Source organism: Mesocricetus auratus, unplaced genomic scaffold (genome assembly GCF_017639785.1).
Source record: "Mesocricetus auratus isolate SY011 unplaced genomic scaffold, BCM_Maur_2.0 Super-Scaffold_100028, whole genome shotgun sequence".
NCBI lineage: Eukaryota > Metazoa > Chordata > Mammalia > Rodentia > Cricetidae > Mesocricetus > Mesocricetus auratus.
Window position 1 is genome coordinate 7,420,044 of NW_024429209.1, and position 23,330 is coordinate 7,443,373.

The 23,330-nt window shown below is 39.6% G+C and overlaps 1 protein-coding gene across 4 annotated transcripts in view; it reads right to left on the reverse strand.

Annotated features, from left to right (window-relative positions):
* Positions 1 to 23,330, reverse strand: part of Chd6 (chromodomain helicase DNA binding protein 6) — a 177,951-nt gene that overhangs the window by 108,843 nt on the left and 45,778 nt on the right. For all 4 annotated transcript variants that reach the window (XM_040733013.1, XM_040733014.1, XM_040733015.1 and 1 more), the window contains 2 exons: positions 20,467 to 20,984; positions 1,449 to 1,596 (listed from right to left, as the gene is read on the reverse strand). In XM_040733013.1, the coding sequence (XP_040588947.1) occupies positions 1,449 to 1,596; positions 20,467 to 20,984 (666 nt within the window). The remainder of the gene's footprint in view (positions 1 to 1,448; positions 1,597 to 20,466; positions 20,985 to 23,330) is intronic.

Sequence of the window (23,330 nt, forward strand, 5' to 3'; positions counted from 1 at the left end):
GACTGTAGCCTGAAAGTCCAAGGAGATGTGCTTTAGTCATCAATGGTAGTAATGGTTTTTATTCTTCCTTTCTGGGACTTTAGGTCCCAAACAACAGGGATGGTAGGTGACCTACGAATTCTGTCTTTGACATCCACTCAGATTTTCTAGTTTTTACTTACTTTTTTTCCAAATTCACTCAGCCACCAACTCCTAAAAATGTAGTATGGAAAATTAATACAAATTTTATTGGGACTTAGACTGAGACTCTCATACACTTAAAACAAGGAGATATCTTAAGTGTAACAAAATAACAAGTCACATGAAATGAGGCATCCCTAATAAGCACACAGTAAAGCACGGCAATGATGCCCATCTCCACCTATCACTGGTTCCAAGCAGCAGGAACACTTTGAGGAACAAGTCACAGGTAGCACATCTCCATATACTTAAACCTTATATACAGCAGGTCAAACAAAAAAAGTAAAACCTCAGTTCCTTTAAACAAACAAAAGGTATCAGTTCCTTTTTCTTCGAAAAGACATTTTGTAAGCATCTCTCCATGTTGCTATTACTTCTTCATTATATCGCCTCTATGATATCTAACATCATTTGAGGGATTCTTAAGCAAACAAAACTTTCACTTTCCTATTTAGAAATCACTATAGAAATCATCATCCCACAAACCTTTAACTCACCAAATGTGGTCAACTCAGTATAGTTGCTATTCTGCCAGCATGGTCACCTAACAGCCACCAGTTCCAGCTTACAGGCTGTGAGGTGACTCTTGCTTTGACAGTAGACACTCTGACTGATGAAGACCAGACTGTTACAAGCAATGCCTGCTTAGAGTGAACATCAATGAGAAACTCAAGGGGGCTCACCAGTGTGGTCTTATTCTGAATGATATCCCAGTTCAGATACACTGCTGTGGATATTGGAGGAAATGATACTTTCAAATATTAGAATTCAAGCCCTAGAGAAGGTAACTCAACCTAGAAAAGAACATCCCACGATATTAAGGGCACTCTGCATTAAGAACTTAGTTAGATGGGCAGCTCCTTGTTTCCATGTTTGGAAACTTCCCAATTATTCTGTATATAATATACCTCTTACTGTCAGCACCAGGAACAAGGATGTCCTGTATATACTAGTCTAGCACTCTGAATATTGCGTGTCAAAACAGGTCTCTGAACTTTAATTTTCCACATCAACTGCCTCTAAGATTGATGTGTTACTTTATGAGACAGCAAACACTAAACTCTGAGAACTTAATAATGTAACTATTAGGCTTGGGAAACAGCCTGTGTGTGGTCTATGTGCTCACCCACCAAGACAGTACAGCACTAGTGCAGCTTGTGCTTCCGTATAACAGTAGTAAGCTGGGGACTGACACAGAGCAGCACTGGGTGAATGTCAAGACTTGTCCAGCAGCTATAAACTTCAGCAGGTCCCAGTCATAGTTGTACCTGGCTGTCTGCAGACTCGATGGGTTCCTCAGGACTCCGCAGGGATGGGTTCGGCAGGTTCTGATCCAGCTCTAAACTTTCCACAGTGGTTTCATTTTTCCTTTTTCCTTTCTTCTTTCTCTCCACTGGGGTTGGTCCTTGCTCCTTGCTATAAACGCATTCAGAATTAAAATTGTTGGGCAGTTTTGAATGTGCATGATTAAAGCTACGAAATCATACCCTGGAATTCTAGGACCAATGTGGAATTTAATGGAGAATCTGTACTTATTGTGCCAGAAATGTAGAGAACCATGGTTAGAAACTTATCTGCATGGGATGAGGCAGAATTCACTTTATTCACCCCTGTAATGACTGCCATAGCTATGATTAATATTACAGAAAAGAGTAAGAATTTCTCTAAAACCTCACTTTGAATTTAAGCCAACATCATTAACTAGGAAGTCTGACTGCTTCACAGACATTAAGAATCATCAAATTGCACTACTCCTTTAAGACACACGAGAAGAGCAACCTCCTTAATCTATCATCCTCTTCTTTTGAGCGTGTGTTATGCAAAAGAATGAGCACTAAGGACCCAAACCAAGCACTGCCTTTCTCTTTGTGAGCACTGTAGAGTTCCCCTATATCCAGTGTGGTGATTTGAAAGAAAATGCTCCCCACAGGGAATTGCACTACTAGGAGGTATGGCTTTGTTGGAGTAGATATAGCCTTGTTGAAGGAAGTATGTCACTGTGGGGGTGGGCTTTAGGTTTCCTATGCTCAAGCTACAGCCAGTATTGCAGTTCACTTTCTGTTGCCTGCAGATCAAGATGTAGAGCTCTCAGATCCTTCTCCAGCACCATGTCTGCCTGCATGCTACCATGTCACACCATGATGATAATGAACTAAACCTCTGAACTGTAAGCCACCCAAGTAAATGTTTTCCTTTATAAGAGTTGCCATGGTCATGGTGACCCTTCACAGCAATAGAAATCCTAAGACATACAGTCCAGAGTGTTATATGGAGGATTCCTCAGATATAGGCAATATATCCTGTAAGGACCCACCAAGCCCCTGACCTGCCTGTATGGTAAAATCTTTCTTACATTTGACAACACATTGGCAATGTTTTAAGTACTAAACTTTGCTATTTCACCAGTCAGTCATTAATTATGACACAATACTTAGAATTCATATACCACATAAAAATGCCCAGATCCGCTGCAGATGGCTCAATAAACATTTGCTAAATAGATATTTTATACGATTTTTTATCTCTCTTCTCCTTCCTAGAGGATCTGATTAGGCTCTGTATTTCTATAAGTAGTCTTATGCCTTATACAACACAGAAATCCTTCAATTAATTTTTAAGCAAGTCTTAAAAATTTATGGAATGGATAGATGGTATCATTAATGGATGGATTATTTGTGGGAGGGGGGTTGAAGAGATGACTCAACAGTTAAGAGCACTATAGGCTCTTCCAAAAGACCCAGGTATGGTTCTCAGAACCCACATGAAGGCTCACAACTGTCTGTAACTCCAGTTCCAGGGGATGTGAGACCCTCTGCTGGCTTCCAAAGAAACTACATGCATGTGATACACAGAAAGTAGAGATAAAACACTCAAATACAAAAATTTTCAAAAAGATTGTTTGTAGTTGGGGAGATTTGGGAAAGTTTACTTGGAAAAAAGACATGTATCGCTTGGCAGTGGTGGCCCAGGCCTTTAATCTCAGCACTCAGGAGGCAGAGACAGGCAGATCTCTGTGAGTTCAAGGCAGCCTGGTCTTCAAAGAGAGATCCAGGACAGCCTCCAAAACTACAAAGAAACCGTGTCTCAAAAACATAAATAAATAACTAAATAAATAAATGAAAAAAGACATATATAGAATTCTGAAAGACATTCAGGAGAAAAATAGTAAGAGTAACTAACAATGACTGCAGCTATACTTATATTCAGTACTGAAGGCACAATTCTAAGTTTTCTATGTGGATTATCTCCTTCATACCCCACAAACTATCAGGCAGATAGTTTATTCTCATTTTATTGTGTGGAATATAAAATATATTGAGTCTAAGTGAAATTTCCAGAGTTTCAAAGCTAGAAAGCAGTGGAGATAAGAGTTAAAGCCAAGAAGAATCTGTACATTCCTGGAGAGCCACCATGGCATTCTTGAGTTAACAAACAGCTGTGTAGTTGGGTGACAGTTCAAGTGCACAGAAACACTACATGAGAGAGCTGGAAGGAAAAATTTAGAGAGCACTAAGCCATAGAAAGAGTTTACTTGTCCCTGTAGGAAAGGGGCCATGATGGCAAGCAAAAGCAAGAGGATAGAAAATCTATGTCAGATACAGCCAATAAGGGCCAAGGCTAAGATGATTTAAAAGACCCAGAAGGAGTAGCAGCAAGTGACAGAACGTGGAGGTCAAGGAAAGAGTTAGTATTACTGGTGTTTTCCATTAGGAAAACTAGTTGACATTAGGAGCGATAATGAAGTGGTATTTGGAGACAGAATAGGACTGAGGTGCCTGTTTACAAAGGGTAGGCCCAGAATGCTGGCCAATATATCAGTCTTGAATATCCTTCACTCTTCACAGACCCTGCAACTAGGCTAGGGCAAAGTCAACCCATTTTGAAGTCTCAATGCTGAAGACTGGTCTGTTTACCTACTGGAAAAGTTCACAACAAAAACTACTCCAATCCAAACCAAGGATATGACTGAAACTCAATCCTTTTAGAGGATAATAGACTTTAATAAGGGATTTGTACCTTCAAATGGTTAAAAAAAAAAGCAAAAAGTTCTAATTCTAAATTTTTAAGATTCTAAATTTTCATAAAACTCTCACTTCAGGTTACAAGGCTTTTCACACAGCAATTCTTTTCACTAGTGAAAATACTGATGCACTGTTCAAATCAATGAAGAGAGAAATAACACACAATCCTCTCATTCCAGACTGACCTATAAAAACAGCAAAGGTCCTAATGCCAGCTGTAGGACAAGGACTGACACTCAGGTCACATGAGTCAAGGGTACTGCTTTTTCAAACAACATAATTTTTACTGACTCAATTTTATTCCTTCAGGAAAATATAAAAACCTCAACTCTACTTCAATGTTACTTGAATCTTAATAACTAACAGAATCAACAAAAACATTCTAATAAACATATAAAAAGCCAAACCTATAGTTATTGGTGATTTTACTGCTGTCTTAAAGTTTTCATACTTAATTGTTTGACACAAATTTAAAGAAGGCTATGATATTCCCAAAGTCACCATTACAAACACATACTCAGAGACCCATTGACTATTATATAAAATCTGAGTCTTTGCTCCCAACATCTTAATTTTATTTATTAAACACAACTTCATTTATTTTTGTCCAGATGTTCACTCTTCATTTAAAATGTATATTTATGAAGCAATTGTGTGTATATATACACTAGAATACATATAATATACACTATATATACATATACACACTAGTATATATATATATATATACATATACATGTATATGTATGTATTTATTTTGGAAACTTTCTATTATGTAAAAATATACTAAAAACTGCCAGGCTCAATTCATAATTAAAGAATAGAACCTCTTCAAAATAGGATATTTTCTTATGAGAAATGAGTGCATTTTCAGGAGCACATTGAAGGATGAGAGTGAAACACTTCCAAAGTTAAGCCTCTAGACACTTTTTTAGCTAGAGGCTGGAGGATGTGAAGCTGGAAGAACATCTCAGCAGACAGCAAAATGTCTCCTGAACCTGTGTGTTTACTTGGGGATAAACAAGCTATTCCATTGAGAGAATCTTCAACAAAAGAATCAATTTTGAACTGTAAAAATTCTTCCTGGGGCTCTTCTGATAAAAACAAATATGAGGAAGAGATTCTTTGCAAGCCTGAAAATGGAATTTTTAAATAGCACATCAAGAAAATATTCCCTGAATTCAATCTTCCAGGACATTTTATTAATAATTCCCATGTTTCCACTATTTCTAGATAGTTTTGGTTCATGAACATGAATACTTGCTTACTCACTATCAGGTACCTTAAAAATAGTAACTGGCAATAGCTAATAGAATTACAGTGTTTGCTTCCACAGTGTAGGAGAAACTGTGATCAGCCTACCAAGCCAAAGTTGTGTCGGTCCATCCCCCCACACACACACATACACACCAGGCCAGCCTGCATGCACATGCGTGGCAGGCACTTCCTCTCTGAGCCAAACCTTCTGAAGAAAAGACACCTGATCCAGAGACACCAATGAGGAAAAGACAACACAGTAGAATCAGCCGCCTGAGCCAACAGGCCCTTGGGAGGGGGTATAAAGGCAGGTCTAACTTCCTTAATAAATAAGTAGCATGCTCTGCTACTCACTGACTTCCAGTGGCTGAGTCGCTGGTACTACAAGTTGTCTGTGCAAAGTAACCCACAATACTGTAGCATACACATAAAACTGGAATGATAGGGATTAGCACAGTCCTGTGCAAAGATGATGCACAAATTAGTGAAACATTCCATACTTTAAAATGCTAGAAAAAGATCAATAATATCCAGCTATACCACTTCAGGGGATGTCCCCAAAGAATTCTATATTCTACTACTGAGACCACTTCTGGGCATGTCCCCAAAGAATTCTATATTCTACTACTGAGATACTTAATTCATCCACGTTCACTGCTCTACTCACAATAGACAGGAATGGCAGCAGTTTAGATATCCATCTACTAAAGAATGGATAATGAAATGGGGCAAAGGGGTGTTTCACATTGAGTGAAGTCATTATGTTTGTTTAAACTGGGGTGAATGTAGAAGCCAGGAAGCTAAAAAAAGAGTCATGAAGTGGGCTGCAGGGAAGGGGGTTGTAGAACACAAGTAGTACAAAGGGGAAAAAAGGGGGAGGTTAAGCTGGGGAGGATGAGACAGGACAAAGGAGGAGGGAGATAACACTAATATTAAAGATGTTTTTAAAAGCCATATGAAAACATACACACATACATACATGCATATGCACATGATCACACACACACAGAAGCTGTTTTTTATTTTAAATATTTTTAATTGATAGGGTACCCTAACAGGAGGATAACATTCAGAAACAGGTTATCAAACAAAAAGTTCAGTGTCAGCCATGGGATAGGGCCCTTCTTATAGTTGGTCAAGAGGGATCTTAAAAGACCTCCTTGCTCAAACAATACAGACTATTGCCAATGCTCTTGGTCAGAACTTGATGGAAGACCTCTACTGCTGAAGACATCCTCTAATTTGGCCACAAGATATGGAGAAACCAAGTTGGTACTGCCCTGAAAGCTTTTTCCCTTCTAGCTAACTATAAGGGTTTTGGAAGGTAATATGCAGTATGCTGGGAGAGAAAAGTTACTAGCAGTCTTACCCAGCTGTAAACTCTGTTGAGTTATACAATAATGACCAGCCTGGCAAGATATGCCGACTGGTGCAACAGTGGTATGGATGTTATGGGGTTAGCCAATGGCTTTCTAGCTGGATTTAAGACCTGCTTCCCAGGAAGGAAATCATGCCTGTCTCTGAAAATGGCCAAAAACCATAGCTGTTGAGGTCATAAGCCTCAAGGGAAAACTTGCTACTATGATTTTGCTAGATGGATATTGTATCAACCTGTTTTCTAAATACCTATATCTTTATATGTGTACTTTAGCACAGCTCCAACCTCTCAGAAAGAGAAGCTTCTTTTTGCAGCAGATTGCAATTAATGCAGACATACATACTGGTTAAAGCACAGAGAGCAACTGATAGCGGTGTGTTTGGCTCTAAATGAAACATCTATATCATAGCCTCTCCCTTCCCAAGACTCAAGGAACATTGTAGAAGAGGCAACAGAGAGACTGTAAGAGCTAGAGGTCAAGAGGAATAATACTGTAAAATTGTGTCTTCTGGAGACTGTAGGGCTATGGCACTCATGAACTCACAAGAGCTGTGGTTGCCTGCTGTTCCGGTTAGCACTTTTACTGTCAACCTGATAAAGCCTAGAGTCCCCTGAGAGGAGAGCCTCAAATGAGGAAGTACCTAGATCAGACCAGCTTGTAGGCTTATCTGTGACAGACTGCCTTAATATAGGAGGGTCCAGGCCACTGTAGGTAGTTAGTTCCATTTGGCTGTGGGTGAGTTCCTTTGCCAGAGGCAATGCTGTGTGGAATAGCAAGCAAGCCTACCTTCAAGTTACTATCCTGAGTTCCTACTTTGACTTCCACAAACAATGGGCTGTAATCTGAAACTATGAGCTCAAACACTTTCCTTCTGTATTTGTCAAAGTCATAGCAATGAAAATAGAAGGCCCTTATAATACCTGCCCAAGACTAAGCCAGGAAACATTCCAGCACGGATGGGGAGGGGCTCATCACTACCTCAGGAGCTACTAGCAACTGAAGCTGCTGAGAGAGGAGGTCTGTTTTCTTCAAGGTGTAGTCCATAGTAAGGTGCTCATGCTCCAGTGGATGGTCCCAAAGCCATGCACATGTGGGTAACACTGATTAGGTAAAAATAAAAGGATATGAACTTGGAAGGGGCGTGTAGGATGAGATCTGGAAGGAATTGAAGGAGAATGGAGGATGAATATGATCTGAAAATACACTGCATATATGCATCAAAATAATCAAAATAAATAGAAATAAAACTATATACATATGCATATACTATTTGACTCAGCAGTCTACTCATAGAAATTTACTTAATGATACCTGCAACAATATGGAAATATTGTTTCATGATTTGATAACTGCAAAAAAATGAGTATCACTTTAAAATGAAAATCACCTAAATGTCTACATAAAAGAGATTGACTAAATTAGGATACATAAACTGGACTACTATGTAGCTATAAAAACAACTATTTTATAAACTGATAATGGAATGATTTCCAAGATTCATTAAATAGAAAAAACAAAGTGTAAATAAAATAGTCTCCTTTGGTGTTAAGGATAAAGTGAAAACACATGTATGTATGTAGTATCATACGAAGTATAAGACATAATCACTAATTATATGCACTGGATAGAGGAGGGACAATGGAAAGAGGGAGGGATACTGGAAAAAGTGTCACCTTTCCTTTTTAACATAGACTTGATGTTCTGAGATATATTAAAGTTGTACTGCTAAGAAATAAAAGCCATCAGAATAAAATAAGTTCACATGAATGAATCCCATTAATTCAATAAATAATGTAACAGTATCATATAGAGGGGGAAAGCCCACGTCAACCCATGGATTATGCTGGTATGTTGAATGCTAGGTCCTTGATAAGAGGCAGTCAGAGGTCAAGCAACCCAATTATGAGAGCTCTGATTCATCGTCAAATTCTTCCTCCATGGCAGTATTCTCACTTAGCCCTTTAGTCTTACTTTCTCTCCAAAGAAATGAAAGACCCCCAGTATAAAACAGAGCAGACAGGAGAACCTGAAGCATCTCACTATCAGAAAATAAAAGATGAAGATGTTAAGATTGAAGATGGAATGTCAAAAAGTCACTGGAGACAACCTGATGAAATCTTGCTGCCCCAGACCAAGACCAAGACCACATGAACACCAAAGTAACTGAGAACAGCAAAGAAATAAGTACTTGAAAGCAGTGGAACCCTGAACTGACAGCAGCTAAATACAACAAATAAATAAGGGAAACAGGAAAGCTGTTATTTAATACATCTATATGGTGAATGAAGAAGTAGTCAAATGAAGGATGAGGAGGAGGAAGAAAGAAGGGAAGGAGGGAGGGAGGAAGGAGGAGGAGGAGAAGGAGAAGGAAGGAGGGAGGGAAGAGAGGGAGGAAGGAAGAAAGGGAGGGAGGGAGGAAGGAGAAGGAGGAGGAAGGAAGAGAGGAAGGAGGAGGGTGGAGAAAGGTTGTGTTGTAACCACAACAGAAAAGAGGGGTCCAGTCTGAAATCACCAAGGGGGTGATATTCAGGGTTACAATATAAGAAGGAATGAGATATCTGTACAGTCTTAATAAGACTGCTTATTTGTTATAATGGTATAAAATTATAACTAGAGAAAAGACATGTAAGAATAACAACCTTACTCTCAGCAAATATACCCTGTAGTTTTTAGTAACAAAAATGTATAAGGCATGCAATTTAACCTCAAACGTCTCAGGGGGGAAAAAAAGGCATTTATTGAAGTAAACTATTTTATGTAAACATGTATATAAATTTTTAAAATGGCTTCTATACATGATATACTTTGTGCATGTGCATGTACCCTCAGGCCAGAGCAGGACTCAGCTGTGTCTTCCTCCATTATTCTCTGCCTTATTTCCTGAAGACACTATTACTGTTACATGAAGCCCACCATGTTTTTTGTTTTGTGTTATTTCCTGCTAGGATGGCTGTTCAGTAAGCATCCAGAATCCACCTGTCTCTGTTCCTGCCCAGATATAACAAGCACAAGAAGCCATGCTCAGTTTTTCACGTGCATGTTAGGCATTTGAATTCAAGTCTTCACTCAGGCACAGCAAGTACTCTCTATCCACTAGGACAGCTTCCCAGCCCCAAAATAACTCTTGAAAATTTAGTAATTCTAGTGGGTGTTTGTATGTGTGTGTACATGTGCCAACGTATGAGTATGGAGGTCAGTGAACAACTCATGGGATTTGGTTCTCTTCTTCTACAATGTGGAGCAGGGCTCTAAATCATGTTACTAGGCTTGGTAACAAATGCCTTTACCTGATAATCATTTTGCCAGGCCCCCAAATGAGTTAGATACCTATTGCTCTGATGAAATGGATACTATATTTCTTTTTTGTGTGTGTGAAAGAGATTAAGGGATTGTATACTCAATACTGGTCCCCAGATAGGAAGAAAACATACAGCTAAGGATGTGCTATGATATTCTGTTCCCTTTAAAACTGACTGGTCCATAGATGACAGCTAGGACAACTTGGGAGTTCTTTGAAAAAATAATTTTGGACTATGTGCACCTACACACAAACACACACAGTAAAATAAATCTTAAAAAGCAGTGAGTGGGTAGGACAAGCTAATGTCTTTTCCTCTACAACAAAGTTGTGGTAGCCATAACTCTAACCAAGAACATATAGAGAGCAACTAGAGACAAAAAGAAAGAAAAGCTTTGGAACTCTCAATCAAACCTGATTCTGTAAGCCAACACATCCCCAATTACCAGTTTTTAACTTATGCTAGTTTAAATTGGATTTGCATTGCTTGTGACCAAGAGTTCTGAATAATAAAAAAATCTTCATAATCCCTGTTTAACAGCATTGGAGGCTGAGCAAAGCAACCTTACTTCTATACTCTTCCCTTTTGTAGCTTCTAGTCGGAAGGAAACTAACTTGTAGACAAGGAAGGAAAAGGGAAGATATAAGATTTTTTAATGTCAAAATACTTATTTTGGGCAACAAAATGAAACCTGATTTTATAATGAAACATGTATCTACTGTAAGAACACACCCACTATACAATTAAAATATACAAGGAACTACCAACATACAAACTACACCAAATTCTAAACCTGCCTCTCTTATATTCTACATGGCTTCATGAACTAAGATTTCCAGGAATCTTTACTTGCTGTAGTTGATATTAGATAGCTTTCCAAACAGAAACAAACCACAATATCAAGTACTGGACAGACAGGATTTCTTACACTTCTTCCCCAACCCCATTTCAGCTCCCAGGTCTTTTAGAGACATGTGTGTTAGAAAGTCTGTGCTGCATCTGGAGGTAAGAAGACACATGATATGCCACAGCACCATACAATTATAGGTCTTACTACTCTGCCCATGGATCTAAGGCAGTGAAAGAGTCTCTCAAAGCACACTATTTCAAAGTAGTTCCTCACCACATTTTAAAAATTAAAACCTTATAAAGCGAGAATTATAGCCTTAGCAGGCAAGAATGAGTGACAATCATGACACTGAGAACAGTTCCTGACCCAGTCACAGCATCCCTTGATAAGCAGAGACTCGAGATTCCAGTGTGGAACCTCTATTCCACTGGAGAAACAGTTCCCAAGAGTTTCAACCCAGCATCCCTGCAGGCTTTGATATTCCCAGCAGTATGCTCCTAAAACACAGATACTACCATGAAAAGGCTCATTTGCACATTTCATTCAACTTTCATAGTACCCAATTTAATTCCATCTATAAATAGAGAACAGATTTGGCACAGAAAATAAGGACACTGGTTAAAAGGCACTTGTTTTGGTACAGATGCAATCTGTTGTAGACAAAATGGAGCCAGATCTATGCTGCCTTAGAGGCTTTCACTGCTAAATCTGCAGCACCAAAACAAAGACCAACATATGCTGGCGATAATAAAAGCTAAAAAGAACCACAACTTCTAAGTTGAAGATGTAGTGTTTTACCAATTAAAAGTAACTGAAGATACCAATTCAGACAGTATAGGGGGGGTTTCAAGTGCTCAGTGCAAGCAGTTCCATGCACCACATCCCACTCCCCAAACTGGCTTTGACAACAACCTAACTAATATGGCCAGACCTCTAGCTAGACATTCTTGAACATTTAAGCAATAGCTACTGAAATCCTACAAAAAAAAAAAAAAGCCACTGAATTCAGATCTTTATAACTCTATTATTCCTGTCTGTATTTGATTTTTTTTTTGAGTCCTTTTTTCTTTTTACTATGCAAAGCAGACTGGACTGGAATTGGTAATCCTCCTGCCTTGACCTCCCAAGTACTGGGATTATAGGTATAAAAACCATAATGTCTAGATTCAGGTAATGTTGCCTTAAATTTTCATAAATTGTTTTCTGACCATTTATTTATAAACCATTCAGAGTTGGTTTTCATTGTTTGGGGTACGTACATATATGTTGATGAAACGTCAACATCAGGTGTATTCCACTATTGCTTTCCATCTTGTATTCTGAGACTGGGTGGTCTTTTACTGAATCTGCGGCTCACTGATTAGGGTAGGAGGGCTGCTCAGTAAGTTCCAGGGATCCTTCTATGCTCAACTGCCAATGGTGGGGTTACAGACATGTGCTACAACACCCAGCTTTTTATGTAAGTACGGAAGCTCTGAAGCTGGGTCCTCAGGCTTCTACAGCAGGCACCTTACTAAGCTATCTCCCAGTCCTAACCATCCTTGTCTTTTAGATAGCACATCTCTCCTTGATCTGGGAGTACTAATTTAGAATCTATACAAGTTCTGGATGGCACAGGAATACAGCCTCAGATCTCCACACCTACAGGCAGGACCTCTGAAGTGACCATCCCTTGTGCCACTTTTACGGTACAGGCAGGAAAAGGTGAGAAGCTATGACTCCTGTGCTCTATTCTTGTGGAGCAGAGTTACTGTCAGTAATATTAACTCTTTCTTCCACTTCTGGATGCCTCCAGTGCTCCCAAGAGCTGCCAGCTCCCCATGAGGGAGAGGCACTTCACTTCAGCTGCAAATACAGCCTCTGCCTGATCTAAGCTGGGACTCCCCAAGCCCCTGCACACAGCTATTTATGCACTAGTATGATAAGACAGTGCTGGCCTTTCCTGTTGAGAAATGCTAGAACATCTCTCACCTCTGAAGAAAGTATTCCCCTTTGTTCTCCTAATTGTTTGAATGGGCCCTGAGAAGGGAAACTAAAGGGGGAACTAATGAAGCCCCCAGAGAACAAATGTCTTGTTCTTTTTACTTACGTCTTTTCTCATCTACTAATTCCTTTAATAACTGGTTCAATCCTCACCTCTTCCAAGAGACTTCCCAGGCTAGAACTAAAACATACCTAATCTTCTAAATCTTTACAGCTATTTTATATACAACTGGATCCGGTGCTTACATTTAGTGACACTTCTGTCTGAATAGAGCTCACAGAGCTTTCCAGCAACAAGCTCACACATGATATTTATGTGACACTTTCTTTTCCTTTACTCATTAATAATAATACGCTCAATAAAAATGCCTATAAACACAGAAAGATGCAGCAGGCACTAAAACTACAGAATAGTAGATAAGTGGGGATTATGAAGCAATACATTTAGTATCTATTTTCTTATAGACTTGGTAAATGTCTTCAGTGTATCAGACACTACCTTAGATGGCCTTCGGGATAATGAGTAAGCACTCCAGGTGCTTCTGAAAAGAACAAATAAATAAAAAACCAGCAATAGGTCTGGTGTGGGGACCCACAACTTAGATTTCAGCACTCAGGAGGTGGAGGCAGAGACAGGCAGATCTCTGAGTTCTAGGGCAGTCTGGTCTACAGAGCTACTTCCAGGACAGCCAGCACTATGCAGAGAAACCCTGTCTCAAAAAACAAAACAAACAAACAAAAAAAAAACCAAAAAAAAAAAAAAACACCACCACCAACAAAAAAACCACCAATGGAAAATGGCCAAAGCTCCAGAAGCCATTAAATTACTTCCCTACTAACCATAAAGCCCAGTGGATTCCAAGGTCCCTACTCAAAATTCATATAATCTTTACCTCTCTTTGTATTTATCTTCTACCAAAGAGAAACATGGGAGATGATGGCTCAATGGATAGAATACCTGCTTTGCCAGTATGAGGATCTCCAGAAAGGAGCAGAAGTAACCACCTATAATCCCAGTGCTCCTACAGTGAGATGGAAAGAGACAAGAGAATCCTCTGAAGCTTATGAAGCAGTTAAATTTCGCATCTACAGCAACAGACTACAAGGCTCTGCCTCACACAAGATGGAAGGTAAGGACCAACACCAGACGCTGTCCTTGGTGTATCCCCAACACACGCTTCTCAACAAAAATAACTTTACCAGTAGAATCTATTGCGCCCAAACTGGTTTCAGTAAGCAGGTATCTATTCTAAACAAAGAAAAAAAGGCTGGGCTTTATTCTGTGACAGCTGTCCACTCTTCCTGATCCACACTGGTAGTTGATACAGTAGTACTAGGCTATCTCCAATGTCTCTTGTAGTCACAAGGCATGGGGTTTAGAGCTTTCTAGAAGTGATCAACACAGATGAGAAGTTGGCAAAACTTTTCTTCCACGATGCTACCAAGCTTAGTGGATTTGGGAAAATCTGTTCTATGTTGACAAAGCAAAAAAAAAAAAAAAATGGGGGAAAAGGCTGAAGCAGAGAATGGAACTGATCAAACCAGCCATATTTCCTCTTTTTGGCTTTTTGTACTTAGCAAATGTTAAGTGCATAAATTTAAGTATGTTCCATCCCCACCCTGATGAAATTTTATCTGGGGCTACATTTCTCAAAGGATAGTTAAAAACCTGCTGCACTTTCATTACCAGGAGACTTCAGGTCTGTAATTTTCTCAGGTCTCCACCTAAGAAATCATCTCTGGGGTGTGATCAGAGAATCTACATATCTTAAAAGCTGTCCCAGTTTTCCCTAGACACAGCAAAGTATGAGAACAGGAGAACCAGGTAGACAGTCTTCTACATGGGCCAGCATACTGATTATTTCTTGCTTTTCAAAGAATACAGAGGCTAGAAAGGCAGCTTGTTTTACAAACATGAGAATCTGGGTTTGAATTCCCAGAACCCACAAAAAAAACTGGATATGTCTGTGTGCACCTGGGGGTGGGGGTGGGCGGGGAGAGAAAGATGGCTAGCCTAGCCTAACCTAAAAGGCCAGTGAGGGTTCAGTGAGAAATTCTGCCTGCCTCAAAGCATTAAAGCAGAGACCTGTCATATTCCACTGTGGTCTCTACATTTGTGTGCATAGATAAGTGTACTTGCAAACTCAAAGGCATGCACAACAGAGGGGGAGGGAGGGAGGGAGGGAGGGAGGGAGGGAGGGAGGGAGGGAGGGAGGGAGAGAGAGAGAGAGAGAGAGAGAGAGAGAGAGAGAGAGAGAGAGAGAGAGAGAGAGAGAGAGAGAGAGAGAGAGAAATAAGTCATTCCGACAAGCAGAAATTTCAAAGCTAGGCTCTCCCCTTAACCAACAACAGAGCTCCACATCCCAGTTTCTAACAGAAACCTCCTGCTCAGTCCTAATACTTGACCTCCTGTTCAGGAGCAGATGATAAGAGCTGCACACTAATTCCTCAGGTACTCACTTCCTCCACACTGAGTAGGAATACCGGAAAACCACACACACAAGCAGAATGCTGGTCAGGCTGTGCTTTACAGAGGGAAGCAGACTTCTGCAAAACAAAGACTGTAAGGAAAAAGGAAGTTCACGGGAATGTGGAAACATAAGATGCAAAGGCTGCCGTTGAGAACAGCAACTAATGTGCCACGTACTGTATGTAACCTAGAGAAACCTTTCTCAGTTGCTAAAAACTAGCTTCCCCAGAGAACTGGGGATCTCTTATTAATTTCATAACTCCACAGGATCCAACAGCTACTGGTCTATGTGTCAACATATGTATAGTACTATATGTAAAATTGTACACATACACTGTGTATGCATTCTTACAAAAGTGATCCTAACCGCCTATGAAATAAAAGTATGATAATAATAATACAAGCAAGTTATATTAAGTGAAACTTTAATTTTAGAGCCAAGGAAATATCATGGTCTAACTCAGCTTCCTGGAGGTGTTTTCTTGCTTAAGCTTTATATCCTTAAGGGGTCAAAAATCACCTGGAGAAAGGAAAAAAATATTGTTCAAATAAAGAACAATTTCTTTCCCTATTTTGGAGTTTTGGATTTGTATCCTGAGAGTCTTAAACACTAATCACTATTAATATCAAACTTAAAAAGGAAAGTGTGCTAGACACTACAATCCAGGATGTGTTCAACTGTCTGCTTGCGGCTTCTCTCTGAAAGCAAATGGAATCAATCAAAAGAAAAAAAACCAATCATAGTTGGCCTATTTTAGTCCTTGAAAGAATACCACTGAGTATGCAAAGTGAGAGTCTGCAGGAAAGGAGGGATCCCTGAAAATCTCTGACAAGGGATCTTCTACTTTCATTCTTGACCTTAGTCACGTGAATCTAAGAGCTGACAATAAAGCTCGTAAGTCTGCTCTCCTGGAAGGCACTTACCTTTCATTATTCTCTCTTTCTCTTTTTCTTTTTTCTGGTTTTTCAAGACAGGGTTTCTCTGTATAGCTCTGGCTGTCCTAGAACTCGCTCTGTAGACCTGGCTGGCTTCAAACTCACAAAAATCCACCTGTGTCTGCCTCCTGAGTACTGAGATTAAAGGCTTGTGCCATCATTATTATTTCTTACATATTTCTATTTTTTAAATTATGTGCATGTGTCAGACCCCCTGGAGCTAGAGTTACAAACAGGAACTACCTGACACGGGTGCTGGGAACTGAAGGAAGGTCGTCAGCAACAGGAGTTGGGCTTTAACTTCTGAGCCATCCATCTCTTTATTTTAGAACTCCTATCTTCAATTAGAAAGCAGAAACACCATCAAACATTAATGAGTTCCTAAGGTATCTAACAAAAATCTTATTTTCAGGTAGAAGTGTTCTTGAATGCAAGCAAATTAAGTATGTAGAATATTGTGCTTGTATCTGACAAATTTCTTTGGTGATCAGGCCCTGGAGAAAAAAAAAAAGGACAGAAAAGTATGGTGGTCCTGAGCTCAGACATTTAACGTTTACTAAGGAAACAAGCCATACATACACCCAAACCAAAGTTAATCACTGAGAGGATCTGCTACAGACAAATATGTAAGACAAAGAACTTGGAGGCCAGAATTTACAATGTATATTGGGAATGAGTTCAGAAAACCCATTTCTCTGTGGGTCTCTACTCTCCAGAAACTCTCTAGGGTTGAACTAGATCCTTTTCAGTCTGCTGAGATCTAAAGCCCATGATTTATAATGAAAATGGAGGCTCCAAGACCTAATCAAGTTCAGAAGGGACACATAAGCACATTAATTTGGGGGAAGCTCCATGGAAGAGCTGGGTTTTGCATTCAGACTTAATGAATGGAAAGGAGTCAGGATACTTGGAGGAAAAAGAACATTATGCCTAGGAGAAACAGCAAGAGCAATCTACAAGAAAAATGAGTACCTTCAAGGGTTTATGAGAGCAATCTAACTGAGAAGGTTGCTGCTAGAATTAAAGGTAGCAGGAGTCAGACCTCCAAACTCTTGAGTAAGGGAAAAAGGAATAGGGTATGCTATAAAGGCAACTGTAGCAACCAGACGTTTCTATGCAAATATAAACTGAAGAGGAAATTCCCTTTTCTTGTTCCTATATTTTCATGAGGAAAAACATACTTTACTCTTCAAGAGTACAAGACTGGAAACATTTCTCTAACTGGGGACCGACCTGACTGGTAAGCCTCAGAAACGGGAGCATTCCTGGCTTAATGTTGCCATCCTGATGGGAAATGTCATTCTGAAATCTGTCTCTTATTGGTTGTTGAATAAAGCACTGTTGGCCAATAGGGAAGCAAGATAGGTAGGACTAGAAGTCGAGGAGGACTCTGGGAAGGAAAACCACAGGAGTCATCATGTAACTGCCATAGGAGTAAGAAGTCCGGACCCTATTCTCCGCTAAGATAAATACTTAGATTAACAATTATGGAGTAAATACTTAAGTCAGAGCTAGCCAGTAAGAAACAAACAAGGCCAACAGTTTCATAATTAATATAGCGTCCTGCGTGTTCATTTGGGTCTGATGCGGCTCTGGGACCAGGCTGGCAGGAAGGCTTCTCTCAACACCATCCCCTCTCTACTTACAATTATAAGAGAACATTTAACTGAAGTAACCAACAAGAAGCCTGATTCCAGCCACAAGGCAATGGGAGTTCTTTGGCCTAGTTATCAATACTAAAGCTGTCCACTGGACTTCCTTCTTTATGGGCTACTTCTCAGCTGATTTAGAATGGAGACAGAGGAAAAAGGGTTTGATTTAACACTGACAACATAACTGAAGGAGAGGCTAAAAGTCTATAAATCAGGGGCCATGCTCCTGCAGTAATCCAAGCAACTAATGAATCATTTATAACCATCAAGTCTTACTCCGGGTTGAAATCAATAACTACGCAAATAAAAACAAGTACTTGAGTCAATTTACAAGAATAAATTATACACACACACGCACACATACACAATTGAGACTTAATTACTAACAAATTTTTTAAAAAATAAATTAAATACCCTTTCATAACCAAACCTGGTTATACTGACTGGTAGAATTATTAATTAAAGGAACCAAAAGAAATTTTTACAAAGATACAAAGGAAAAGAAATCAAAGGCTAAACAGTTCAAAACCCTATCTGGACTATAAAGGAGAGTATTACTACAAGTTAGTGTATACAGCCCTAAAACACAAACAAAGCCTTGTAACTTGTCCATGTTTATAAAGAGATAGCCACCCTTATCTACCTGTCAATATCTATTCAATGAATGCCTCCTGGATTTCTAAAGCTCAAGAGCTCTCTGTCATTAACAGGCTGCAAAAGGACAAGTAGTTCCCCAACTCATTCTTTTATTTGGTTTAATTAGATCAAAATGATACTCTTTTAGTCTAATGCTGTAAGGTCTTCATCAGTCAGAATCTTGATTTTGTCTTTATATTTGATATTGAAGTTTATCCTATGAAACAACTCCCTATTTTCCTGAAATGGAATTTATATAAATATCTACTTATTAACTTATTTTAAATATTATATAATGTTAGTATGAATTTCTTTAAGAAGTTAAAAAAAACTGTAAACATGCGAGTTGAAAAACTAAGAACATTGATGAGTCCAGATACACATCTTTCCACTGTCCCCCAAAGCACAAAGGACAGCTTCTATAGTCACCCCAATTCTCAAGCACTTACAATTCATTACAGTTTTCGGTAACTCCACTAGTCTGACTTTCCTTCTTCAAACATTTATCTTAAAAAAAATAAAACATGTAAGCTCCCCAAAGCAATGTACAAGTGAATGATTGGCAGAAGACAAAATTACTATGCCACCCCACCCACAAATTGGAGATCAGAGAGTCTTTCCAATGTTAAATGAGAAATAAAGCTTCTATAGTTTCCACTAATCTGAATACCAACTTTCCCTGCCCTTTTGGCCTTTCAAGGTAGACAGTATTTTTTGGCTATTCTCTGCCAGCTACATCTCTAGGACCCATCGGCCTTTAAGCAAGCCTTTTTGATAGATAAAAAATGAAATTCCCATAGGAGTGAATATTATGGAGCAACACTTAAACTTGGACTAGAATTATCTGGTCCTGACAAACTACTGAAAAGTAAACCAACCACAAAGCAAACTACAAGTTGAAGTACTCAGCCCTTAACACTTTGTAAACACACAGCTCCTTGTGCTCTGACCCAACACAGATGTTTGGTGGCCTCATTATGTTCTCAACATTCACACCAACCTCTAAGATTTCATGGTCTGATGAGACAGACAAACACCTTGCCTCTGTATTTAGACTTCAGAAACTTAAGTTCTTTGAGTTAGGGATTATAATTTTTTGTGTTATATTTTCTCAATAAGTCTAAATACAATGTTATGCAGAAATAAGACAGCAAATACTGATTTCTCTGTGTGAGATGTGCAACTACTGCATATTCTCTCCCGTTACACATTATATGGCCAGTATGTTCTTCTCTGGCTTCATTTATTCAGCATTGTCTGAGCAGCTATGGAAGAGTCAGGGACTGTGCCAGACTCTGCACTAAGGAACTAGATCAAAAATGATCCTGTAATAGAGCTTGGAGCCTGGGGAGGAAAATCAGTTCTCTTGTAGACTAGGCTGGCCTCAAACTCAGAGATCGACCTGTCTCTGCTTCCTAAGTGCTGGAACTAACAGTGTGCATCACCACCACCGCTGAAGTTATTTTCTTATACAAACTGAATACCAAGAAATTACATGACTAAGAGGTGAGAAGAGGTTCATTTTTGGTTGAAAGCTAATAGGACATAAAGAATACATCTCAAGTTTTGTAAAGAGCACATCTTGGCGGTTCCTAAAAGCAAAATGTTTTAAGTATAATTTCAGATATTAAATTAGAAAACAACACTTTCCATTAATGCCAGGAATTATCCCCCTCACTGTCTCATGTAAGTGAGGTACAAAGCTTGGACCAGCAGAGGTATAGTCAAGTCAGGCCCAGGAGTTTGGGCTAAGGGCAAAGAGGCAGTCCCATGAAGGCAAGGACAAGGAGGAAAGTACACACCTGGCCTTCTTGGACTTTGCCCTGGATACATAGTCAGTGCAGCTCCTCTTCTCTTTAGCCTCCTTGATACCAGAGGCCTCCCGGGCCTTCCGGGGCTTCTTCACACCATCTTTCTGCTTTGCCTCCTTGGGCTCCTTGACCCTCTTCGGCTCCTTGGCCCTCCTGGGTTCTTTTGGCTCTTTCGGTTCTCGTTTCCTCTTTGGCTTAGGCTCCCTGTCCTTGCTTCCCTTCGTTCCCTCTTGCTCCCCTAGATCCTTTTTCTTTCGTTTCTTCTTCACTCCAGTACCTCTGCCTCCACTATCTTCCATCCCATTATGGGATATCAATTTTCTAGAGAAAAAGGTATCAGATTCCTCTTCAGTAGTATAAAGGTCTTTCTGGGGCAGACAGTGATTGGTAACATCTTCGATTTTCTCTTCCTGATCAGTGCTGCAGTCAAATGGCGATGGTGATTTGTAGTCAAAATTGACAGAGGCATCCGACATTGGGGAGTGATTCAAAGCTTTTAACTTGGCCAGCTGTGAAAGAGAAAACAAGCACATTACTCCTTCACTACTACATACAAAGAGTGCTATTAGGTTTGAATACATGGGTTTAGTAAATATGTGGTGAGTACCTGAGTTCCTACTATGTATTAGTTCCAGTACACTAGCCTTGAGAGACAGCAGCAAGCAGGACACAGCCTCCTGTGGCCTTATGCAGCAGTGGCAATGGTGATGATATGTCACAAGTAGTATATGAGCCACTGAGAAGGCTCAATAGGAAAGGTGCTTATGTTCAACTTGGGACCCATGTTCAATTCCCAGAACCCTTCTTTGTAAAGGTGAAGAGAAAACCAATTGCCCTTTATCTCTGTATGTGCAACATGGCATGCACACACACACAAACATATCACACAAATTCTTAATTTAATATATAATAATTATCACACAAACATTTGAAAAACTTTATGAGGAAATCTAATATTATTTCTAGTAATGTATCTAAAACAGGCATGTATATAATAGTTTTCTACAAAAAACCTTCAGATGCCACCAAATCCTAGGCATACTGCAGAGATCTGCAATGGGATTTATGCTACTCACACACAATGCTACTATTCAATATGTTGAGACCTCCTGGCCATGAATGAAGGTGGGTTCCTGGGGTGAGAAGGCAAAATTCACGTACTCCTTTATCACTCAAAACCCATTCTTATTAGTCACCAAGAAGCATCAACGCTGAGCTGGGCTGATTTAGAACAAAAAAATGGGATCACTCTAAGTTTTCCATTTTTTTTTGTTTTGTTTTGTTTTGTTTTTACGAGACAGGGTTTCTCTGTATTGTTTTGGAGGCTGTCGGTCCAGCCCAGCCTCGAACTCACAGAGATCCGCCTGCCTCTGCCTCCTGAGTGCTGGAATTAAAGGCGTGTGCCACCACCGCCCGGCTAAGTTTTCTATTTTTAATGTTACTTTATTTGTGTATGCACGCACATTCGAGCACACAGGTCAGTATAACTTGTGGGAATTGGTTCTCTTCTTTTATCATGTGGGTCTTGGGCACTTAACTCAGACTGTCTGGGTTGGTGGCAAATGTCTTTATCTGCTGAGGCATCTTGCTGGCCCACAAGTTTTACTTTTGGTAATAACTAAAACTAGGCTTGATCTGTATTTCATTGAAAATACAGAAATTTCATTAAATTGAAATACATTGAAATTTCATTAGCTAGGAGACTCAATCCCAAGTACCTTTGGCCACTTGGGGAAAAAAAAAAAATCAAACTACCCAAATAGGAAAAGTTTTACTGTGTGACAAATGCCAGCCGAAGTATGTCACAGGTGCTACAGTAGCACTAAAAATGGAATTTCAAAGTCACTTTTGAGTGCCATCAAGTAAAAACATAGTCTCCCACTGTGAACAATTTTGTAGAAACAATACTTTGGAGGTGGTTATTTCATCTCGCACTCTCAGGCCTCATATTCTAAAAAGTACTTGCCATTTCATAACCAACGTAAGGTTATGCTAGCTCTAGGGATAGCACCCTTTCCTTGAACTAGAACAAAGAATGACCTAGGGAGAGCCCAGGAGGGCCAGCTTTCCAATAAGATGGTAAAACTGCATTCTGGTGATAGTTTAGAAACAGCACCATTGCCGAGCATTGGTGGCACAAGCCTTTAAACCCAGCACTCGGGAGGCAGAGGCAGGCGGATCTCTGTGAGTTCGAGGCCAGGCTCCAAAACAATAGAGAAACCCTGTCTTGAAAAACCAAAAAGAAAAAAAAGAGCACTACATATTTGTGAAACTGAAAATAATTTTTTTAAAGTGGGGGAACAAATTTAAACAGTTATTTGCTTACTAAAGAGGCTTTCAAAACCTAAAGACTGAATTCCACCAAGATAGGTTAGAGTGACGTGTCTCTTTGCTTGCCTCATGACAAGGTCTCTTTACTCATGGACAAGGCTTTCCAAAAAGGATGGAAGTGGGCAGTAACAGAGATAATTAAATACAGAGAAAATAACTACAGCAGCTACTGAGATTCACTGCACATGTCATATGGAGATACCTTCTCTCTCCAGAGGAAGAGGTTAGAGAAAATGCATTTAAAATCCTTTTGACTCATGAAGACAATGTTTTAAACTGGTCTTACAGGGCAATTTACTATCTCTCTTGAATATGCTGAAAGCAGCTTCCAATGTTGAACAAACTGAAGCTCTGATTAGTGCTAGCCCTGCTCTGCTAAGAAGTCTCAAAGACCAATTGCTCATTCATCCACATTATTACCACTGTTCTTATTCTTCCTCACTCACTATTTTTAACCAAGACTTGTGATTCGGCAATCGTTCTGGTTGTAAACACCTTCCTAGATCTGAGCTCACCTCCCCCCC